Source organism: Neopelma chrysocephalum, unplaced genomic scaffold, assembly GCF_003984885.1.
Source record: "Neopelma chrysocephalum unplaced genomic scaffold, ASM398488v2 Primary Assembly neopelma1_96234, whole genome shotgun sequence".
Classification (NCBI taxonomy): domain Eukaryota; kingdom Metazoa; phylum Chordata; class Aves; order Passeriformes; family Pipridae; genus Neopelma; species Neopelma chrysocephalum.
The window spans coordinates 440,790-450,092 of record NW_020924883.1 but is presented as its reverse complement, the minus strand read 5'-3'; the positions used below and the strand labels follow the sequence as shown (position 1 = coordinate 450,092).

General features: G+C 37.2%; 2 protein-coding genes across 7 annotated transcripts in view; both read right to left on the bottom strand.

Moving 5' to 3' along the window:
- Window positions 1-1,666, bottom strand: part of CARNMT1 (carnosine N-methyltransferase 1) — a 27,051-nt gene extending 25,385 nt beyond the window's left edge. Inside the window, exon 1 of the mRNA XM_027708422.1 lies at window positions 1,662-1,666. The gene's annotated coding sequence lies outside the window, so the exon portion shown is untranslated. The remainder of the gene's footprint in view (window positions 1-1,661) is intronic.
- The window catches only part of NMRK1 (nicotinamide riboside kinase 1), a 10,154-nt gene extending 884 nt beyond the window's left edge, over window positions 1-9,270 (bottom strand). The window contains exons 1-9 of one of the 6 annotated variants that reach the window (XM_027708427.1): window positions 7,315-7,368; window positions 6,749-6,796; window positions 6,239-6,329; window positions 5,556-5,604; window positions 4,014-4,176; window positions 3,865-3,936; window positions 2,825-2,934; window positions 1,785-1,874; window positions 330-1,421 (exon numbers count right to left, since the gene is read on the bottom strand). In XM_027708427.1, coding sequence (XP_027564228.1) covers window positions 1,402-1,421; window positions 1,785-1,874; window positions 2,825-2,934; window positions 3,865-3,936; window positions 4,014-4,176; window positions 5,556-5,604; window positions 6,239-6,329; window positions 6,749-6,796; window positions 7,315-7,364 — 693 coding nt within the window. In that variant the 5' untranslated portion in view covers window positions 7,365-7,368 and the 3' untranslated portion in view covers window positions 330-1,401. Of the gene's footprint in view, window positions 1-329; window positions 1,422-1,784; window positions 1,875-2,824; window positions 2,935-3,864; window positions 3,937-4,013; window positions 4,177-5,555; window positions 5,605-6,238; window positions 6,330-6,748; window positions 6,797-7,314; window positions 7,388-7,510; window positions 7,533-8,894 lie in introns of those variants that run through there. The other 5 variants (XM_027708428.1, XM_027708429.1, XM_027708430.1 and 2 more) reach the window with 5 other exon arrangements.
- Between the last annotated feature and the right edge of the window lie 33 nt (window positions 9,271-9,303).

Genomic DNA, 9,303 nt, shown 5'->3' with positions numbered 1-9,303 from the left:
AATTGTATTTTTTTCCCTTGTCTAGTTGAGGAGGGGAAGCAATAGAGCAGCTTAGGGAGCACCTGGTGGCTAGCCAAGGACAGCCCCACACAACCATCCAGGTCTTAGCTAATCTCTCCTAGTTATATCCTTTCCAAAAGGAAATAAAAATAAAAATACAGCTTAAAGTTAGACAGTCCATCACAGCATGTGAGCAAATGCAACATGAAATATTTTTAGTACAAAATAGTAATAATACAAAATTATATTTGGAAGCACTTTGTCTTAAACACACCTAAACACAGCTCTAACCTGATAACACCTTTTTCTTATATACTGACTCAATAATGTTACAATAAAGCATACATTTTAATCACTGATAAGTTCAGCTGTCATATAGTAACATAGTCCATCCTTTGCTTTTCATGTCTGTAGCTTTATTCCAGCTGATAAAAATGTAAGATATTGTATAGAAAATATAAGAGTTAAGAAATTACTCAGCAACAACATATGACCCAACTACTCAATTTCCTAATTTACCTAAATGTATGTACACAAATTCTATAACAAAGCTTTCACATTTGTTTAGCATATCTGCTTTCTGAACATTTTAATTATTTCAGTTTCAACCTGAGCTATGAATACCAATGTGAATTCCTTCTTCCTTCCTCCCCCCTGAAACATGCATTTACTGTCTAGTAGTCTGTGCCACCCCAATCATCAATCTGCACAATATATGCATTATATTTTGTTAATGATGCATCTGCATTCTCTACGACATCGTATTCCCCCATCTTTTTCCAATAATCTGACTTCTCTTCAGGTTTGTTTTAATATTTTTAATACCCATTCCCAGCTGCCCCAAACAATACACAACATAGAAATTGCTTTGCAAACACCAGAGAGGTATTTAGCAAGTCTAAGTTCAGCTATGATGTATACCGTTACTGAAAAGGCAGCATAACAACTTAATCAATCTTAAGTTACACAGTTAGTTCTTCTAACCATGTATATATCAGTGATTATAAGCTCCTAAAAATATTAGAGGCAATCACTGTCATTCCAATATGATCATTTCAAACTGCAAACATCCATGTTCAAATATGCTTATTAATCCAATAGAACTGCATCTTTATAGTTTAGTTATGTAGATAAAAATCTTTACGTTCTTTAAAATGTACCCAATCAATGAGATTTAAAGCCAAAGCATGACTGATTAAAGGAATTCTAAAGAATGCACTATTGATCCTACTAAACCATATCTGAGATTTACAGAGTTAATAGTTACTACAAAAACACTTGTGTTGTATGAACTAGCATTATGGTCGTGCACATAACATTTGCTCAGTTGGGTGGCTTGCCAAATATGACAGTCTTGGGGCTTTCAATTCGTATCAAATGGAACCCAGGCTTTCTACATTATCATGCTGTGACCTGCTGATCTAAAATAAATAGAAAGTGCACATTTAACCTGTAGTGTTTGCAAGTGACATCGCTGTACATTAGAAACTAATACTATCATTACATTTGTTTTCATTGATGTTTTACACCATATTCCCTCTGTTCCCCCTATTTTATTGTTATTTTATCATTAGGTAATTGTGGATTCAACTGTTATTTTAGAACATCCCATTTCAAGAAACTCAATTATAATTTAGATTGACTCAGAGTAATCGGCACACGTGGGACTGTAATACATAAAGAGATATAATATATACAATCCTTTTAGTATTTTCACATAAAAGGTTAGCTCTTGTTAACGTAGAATGGGACATGCAGATTCAATTTCCAGTAACATTACTTACTTTCTTCCCTCAGCTTGTTTAATTCCTGCATTATATCACTATACACATAGGATAAAAGCTCCTCTTGGGATTTTGTTCCATCCAAATAAACTGAGGAAGATGAAAGAAAAAGTTTTCATGAGTTCTGTGCCAGCTATCTGTAAGAATAATTGTCAAAGTCTTCAGGATTCCTATAGATGCCATCAGAAGAGATGAAAAAATAAAAACCAAGAACAGCATCTCCCCTTTTCTTTTTTCACAAATTCATTGTACATGTTAAAAAATAACATAATGTAGTTAGTTAGTAATTCATGTGGAAGTTTTTGTGGTATAGAAGTCTCCATAAGGGTAATAGTAATAATGTTAGGACAGCAGACCAATGGGGTAATTCAGCAGAAAGCTTTCTGTGCAGTGGAAGACTTCAGGTTCCTCAGCATTAGTGTTTGAACAAGTCAGGGAACAGCACTGCAGTTCCATTCTCACTCCACAGTGAGAAGCGGTGTGTGGATGAAGGAGCCACCCAGCTTCCCTTCCCTCTAGTGCCCCCTCCAGAAGGAGGCAGTCCAAAAGCTGTACAAGTGTGAACATGACATGAGCTCATGGCAGTGCCCTACCAGCTGGCCCAGCTTTGATACTTCTCATGCAAAACTGGTGACTATACTGTGTATAGTCAGCACCTAGAAAGTATCTTCAGTTTATTACAGGGCTTCAACCAGGATATCAATTTGGTTCTGAAGAATTCTGACAGTGCGTCAGCTGTCATCTCAGAAGCTTCCTATTTACACATACGTGTGTTGTCTTAACAAGCTATCTTGTTAAGTGGACTTATTTAGTGATTAGAACGTTTCTATTTTTTAATGTCATAATTTTCATTATTAAAAAGCAAAAACAAAACTCCAATAGGCTTGCAATATAAACCAACAAAACAGTCAAATTCTACTAAGTGCTACAAAAACATCTAGGAAAATTTTGTTCCATTTATAAAAACCCCACATCTCAACGAAAACTGCACAAGTGCCACATTTAAGCATTTTATAAGTTTAAAATTAAGGATACCATACCAACTTGCATACTTGCATTCTCTTCCAATTCATTTTTATATTTCAGATACATAGGCCACACGTGTCCATCGAAGTACCCCGGTGTATCTGCTGGCTCATAGACTCTGGTGCTACACAAAAATATATCTGCTTTTCCATACAAGTTTTACATCTTCCCCTACTGTCAGCTGGTTTAATAACACCTTTTATCCAAAATAAAAAAATAAGGGCTGGCAGTTTGCATAACTGTTGGAGTAAAGGAGGCTCCTTTGTTTTAATTCAATCTGTGATAAAAGTTTTTGCTATCTTACCTATTTCTGGCTATCAAACCACATTTAAGAAGATAAGGTAAAAGGCTGGGTTTTTTTAATTTAAAAAGGTATTACATATAAATTACACTGTATTGAAACTCTTACAAAAAATTTACTTTTTTTTTTTTTTTATTAGGTATATAGATTTCTCAAGCTTTAAATTACTGGTTGTTGAGTCTAGTCACTTCCATTCTGGAATTTCTTCACTCAGCCAGTAGATTCTGACTTCATGCACATGTATTGCTCCAAACATAGAGTACTGCTCCTAATTTGGAGACAAGTCAGACACTGGCTCAATAATCTAAATCAGATACACAGTACAACTAGTGTACAGTCTAAACAAACCATACGCTAAAACCACACATGAACATCATTATTTTAAAAACAATGTATCGTCATGTAACTGTATTCAACCAAGAATAAGACTGCTTAGTATTTTTTTAACTGCTTCTCATTTTAAACATGGTTTAACTCAAATACACAGTAATCAAAATAGTTTATCAGGACAACAAATTCTCTTTTTAGTGTTTGTAAAGCATTTGTAAAGCGTTTAGTGTATGTAAAGCACTTTGATATTCCTGTGCTCTAAAATAAAAACCAAAACAAACAAATCTAAAACAAACAGATGACAGATGATCTTAATAGCTTACATTTGGCAAGCTAGTACAAAGAAAAGCTAGTACAAAAGGACTGCACCATTCAGGGGACTGCTCCAGTGACCCTCGTTAAACAACAACTGAATAATCTTACCTCCTTCTCCTTTTGCACTCTTCATAAGGAAGGGTCAAAAAATATCTTCTATTCCAAAGTTCATTAAGTGGCCTAAGATAATAACATATTTAGTTCTCTCCTCCATTTTAGGGCAGTTTTAATATACCAGGTTACATATTACTGCTTACTCATAATTGTAAAGCAGAAAGCCTTCAACAATCAAAATATAAACATTTTTCTGATTGTCACATGCACTCTGTGGCTCTTCTGTCACAACCCCTGAGCTTGCTGGGCTTTTTATCCAGTTGTGAATCTTTGTCACCATTTCATCCATATAGAGGGCATCAAGTGCTAGATGAAAACAGAAAGTTAGACATCCCTTAAACACAGAGAATAAAAGAAAAAAAAAACCTTAAGTACCCTTCAGTTAATCAGTAAGAATCAAATAATCCATATACAAGTTTAAAGGGAGTTCAGTTCATGCATATTAGTAGTCCTAGGTTTGCAACTGATGATTTCCTGAAACCAAAGCTTGCACCAGGATTGGGGTATTTCTGCTGGGTATAGTCTCTCTGAACTTCATGGCACCCAAAATTGTGTGAACTCACTTCACAGCTTTTTGCTTCATAACAGAAACGGCAGGGACTGTTCTCCTCTTCCACAAAACTCGTAAAAACTTACTTACCCTGAGACCTCCACCCTTGTGTCATTTGTCATAGATGGATTGGATGATCAACATTTTTTGTTTCAGGTTTTTATGAGGTTCAGGTATATGGAAGATGGGCATAAGTGGATTTAAAGGAGCACAGCACACAAAGAAAAAAAGCCCAGTGTAACACCTGGTTTTGTCTGTAGATACACAATATATTAAGTACTGAAAGACAGAAAGAAGGCAGCCTTCAGATAACATAAAAGCAAACACATTTTCGAAAAGCTTTTAAGAGCAGCACAAATCTGGATATTTGAGCCAGAATGTCCAATTTATCTCTCCACTTCCACATTCCACTTTCATGAAGCCTAAAAGTTGAGCCAAAGACTGCATAGCTCATAAGCATCATTTTTTAGATACAATTGAAGGGTCTGACCAATGTCTTGCGTAATGTATTTTGTGATCACCAAGTATCAACAGAATTTAGCCACTAAGCAACTGTTCACAACTAGATATAACCTGAACCAAAGCACTGGCCTAAAGCGGATCTGGATCTACAAGTTTATAAGACTAAATTGGCACATTGAAGCAGCATTAATTGTGAACTTAAAAACATTTGTTCTTTATGTGAGATCTGAAATGAAATAAAGGTGTCAGGTTAAGACTCCATTTTTGACTGAGTTGGAAAACTCAACAGTGATATCCCATGAGTTCCTTGTCAAAGCGAAAAAAAAATCCATTACATAGAAAATGATGAGGTTAAACTTACGCCAGTGCTGCGAGCCAAGACTTAACTGAACAGTACCATTTGCTATTGCACCAGATACAAGTGAAGAAGCAGAGGAAAAGATTAAAAAGAGAAAAGGTAAGATTAAGCACTAGATCGAGCTATTTACTAGTTAAGCAAGTTTTCTCAGTGAGCTGAAGGAAACTGAGCAAAGGAGTTCTCTGAAACAACCTTTTGTTTAGTGCCTTGCTTAGAGGGGAAGAAGGGCAGGCGATGGAGGGGAAGAAGTGTTGGAAGCTCAGGAAAACAGAATTTCAGTACAATGTTCAAAAGCAATGCATCAAACTTACTGACCATCATATAGCTTAAATCCACGTTCATCTGTTTCTACTTCAGACTCTGGCTGAAGGGGAAAAAAATTGAATTTTTTCAAGGCTGCTTTTATGATCACTGTCACAGATATATACACTTCACTAATAAACACAGGATTATACACTTTTTTACCCCAATTAATATAATTTATCTTCACCATTAAACTGCTGTATACAACTGTTAAAATACAAAAACTTTATTTAATCGAGAACAACAGATACTCCAAAGCATATGACTTGAGTTCATTAGAGTTTTACTTAAGAAATAAGAGCTCCTTCATCCTCCTTAACAAAGACCTCCAACATCAACACACAAGCTGCTTTTCTGCTTTGATTTTGGAGACAAAGAACTACTTACTGCTTAACACAGAACCGCTATATTAATTAGCACAAGGCATCTTGAAAAATGCATCCAACATACACACACTCCTTATTTTAAAAGGGTAGCAAAGAAGACAGTAAGCTTCTTTTTGCTGAGTTTACTCAGTGGTTTGGCCATTGAGACTTCAATTACCCCAGTAATTGAAATTTTATTTCTCCTTCTCATGAAGTTAACATTATTTTAAGCAGCATCAATTTTAAAAGCTCATCAAGAGGAGGACTGAAAAAAGAAATGATACTAAAATCTACTCAAGCCTTATCAGGTCTTTCCATCAATACTGTTACCTTAAAGAAGTCGTCTTGAGAGATTATATCACAGTTGGGAAGCATTTTCTTAAGCTTTTCTGCTAGCGTTGTTTTCCCCCCATTTGTTACGCTGTTAGAAAACATTGTAAAAACTTCATCGAGACAAAAATCAATCTTTTAAACATATGTACAAGTTCACACATACATTTCTATATAGTTATATGCAAAAAAACAATACAACCCCCTCCCCAAAAGTTCATTCACATTAAATACTCTCTACCTATAGAAATTTTTTGGCATGTTCCAACAGCTTTCATTCAGTAAATCTAGCAGTGCCAAGAAAGAGGCTAGAGACACCTGTACCTGAGACCTCCAATAGAGACAGAACAATTTGTTAAGAATTACATGCTTTAAAATCATACAATTATATGTTGTATTTGTAATCCAGTTTCAAAAAAATTTATATTCAGAAATAGAAATTATATCACTTCATTCTGGAAGGAAGACCAGTCTTAAGCTGTAGAGGAAATTTAATTTTGTCATACTTACCCTCCAAGGCCAATAACCAATACTTTCATATTCAGCTCTTCCTTTTTTCTGTCAAGAACAGAAGACAGTGAAAACTCTTAACTCAGCAACAAGGAAAGCAGCTGTCATATTAAGAAATACCAATTATAGAGAAGATTTATTTTCTGTCCTTTTGTCCATTATTTTTCTTTTTGCAAAGCTACAGTCAGAATCTCAACTGTTTGTTCTAATGCTACCAAAAAAACTGCAATTTATATGCCACACTGTAAATTTAAATGTACTTTACCTTTGACCATATTTTAATCATTTGAAAAGAACTCTCAGAAAACCAGTTCTAAAAATATTAATATCATCCAAATTCTTAAAGAAAAGCACAGTCACTAGCTCAAGGACTAACAGTATAAAAAAGACTAGGTAAACAGAGGCTGTGGTGGTAAAACAAAGTCATTGAAAAAGAAACAAGTGACATCCTGAAAAGAAAGATGTTTTAAAAATTTCATGAAGAGTTATAACAAAGAGTATCTTCAAAGATTCTTTTATGAATCTGGTCTCAGCAGTGTAATATTCAAGGTGTAATTCACCACTCCCTTTTTGTGGGGACTAACAGCACAGACCACACACGGACTCCTCCTCTCATACAGATTAATCTGAAGGCATTAAAAGTAGTGTAAAGGTTGTTTAAGCCATCCTAGCTGACTTAGCACTGAGAAGGACTAGGTAGCACTTGATTTTCTCCAGAAAAGATTAGACTGAAACTATAAAGGTTAATTTAGCCATCCATACCCCCGTTGCTGCCAAGAAACCAACCCTGAGGCTCTGGCTGGCTGAACACCTTCAGTAGTCAGAGCTGCCAGAAGACACAATCCTGTCTTGCTCCGACTCCTTCTCCTGAACTTTTTTCTGGAACGGGTGTTTGCAGAGTACTTAGAGAACTATACTAGAAAAGGACCGCAGCTGAAAAACAGTTCTGTAAAGAGTGTGGGGAAGAATATTTGTTTTCAGCTGAACAAATTGCCTCCAGTACACCATCCAGTTTCCCATGTCTGCAAAGGTATGACGTAGCAGGACAGGTTGTTCTCTTGGCAGCAACAGGGCTGCTTGTCTTGGCAGCACCACTAGTCTATAGTTCATCAAACCAGTTTAACATTTGTTAGACATTGCTTTCCATGAGCACACATCAATTTCTAACTGTTTAACCACAGGCAAACACCCTTTTTTTCAACTGCTCTGTCTTCCTAGGTCACACTTAAGGATGTAAGGTCTATGACACCTAAGACCTGAATGGATGGAGCAGGCAAAATTGTCTCACCCATCCCAACAAAGAAGTATCTGTACTATACTGGAAAAAAGCCTGTTACAGGGCATCAGTATGAAAGTAAAACCACACTATTTCTGTGAAAAGTAAGTTTTAGGCATATATGGAGCCTGAAATAATAACATCCTTTTGCATTTGGTGCAATGACTGGACGTTCAACTGTTTCACAGGTCTGTGATGTGATCTTGGCATGGTTCTTTTTTATGTATTATTATGTTGAAAAAAACCCAACAACAAAAGACATATCGACTAGTCAAGCCATCACCCATATGATAGCAAGTGCTTTGTAATGGTGCTCCACATCTGCTTGGATTGGCAAGTTTTTTTAAGTTAGTACACATGGGTTTTCTCAGCATATTGTAATTCTCAAGTTCAAAGACGATTGCATGCTTATGGTATTAGCTATCAGTGCAAAAAGTGCAAACAGATGATCTGTTCTCAGGAAGTGATGATACTCAGGCCACAAAAACCAAAACAAAAATGCTCTTTTCTAAAAATCATCAGTAAGGTTTGTGTTGCAGAGGATTACCCTTTGTCCCACAAAGGATGCTACGTAACAAACTAAATAATAACTGGACACACGTATTGAGCTTTGGACTTTAATTTATGTCATTGTCTATATGTAAATTAATCCCAGTCTAAGGCAAAAAACACTAGCATAAAAAGACCCACCAACTCCTCTGACCTCTGAGTAATGTATAACACAAATTGCAAAGGCAAATTTTTAATCAATGTTGCACCACAGAAACCCTACACCACTTTATCTGGGCTCAGTTTAGCATCTTTAAATAGAACTAAAACCCATGACAACGCTAGCACGGCATTGCCGTCACCCCATTTTTAAGAGCATACCGGGTCAAAACTCGCGGGCACGGGGACGGAAGCGTGCTTCCTTCTAGGCACCACCAGAGCCGGAGAGGGAGCGTCTCTCCCAGGCATCAAGCCCCCACACCGGGGTTGGCAGAGAGGCCCGGGGGTCCGCGCGCCGGTCGCCACAGACGGCCGCACCTCTCCCAGCAGCTGCAACACTTCAGCGTCTCTGGGGTACGCACTTAACTTCAACCACGCTGGGAGGGTGTCCAGAGCGGAGAGCCCACCTCTTATGTCCTATTACGGAGCTGCCCAAGGCGCGCTTACCTCCGAGACGGGGCGGCCCTGCGCGCACCGCGCTCCAGCCACACGCCTGGGATCGGGATCGGGATCGGGATCGTACCCCTCGCAGACGCCGGAACCGCCGGATGCCGGACGCCTGACACCTCAA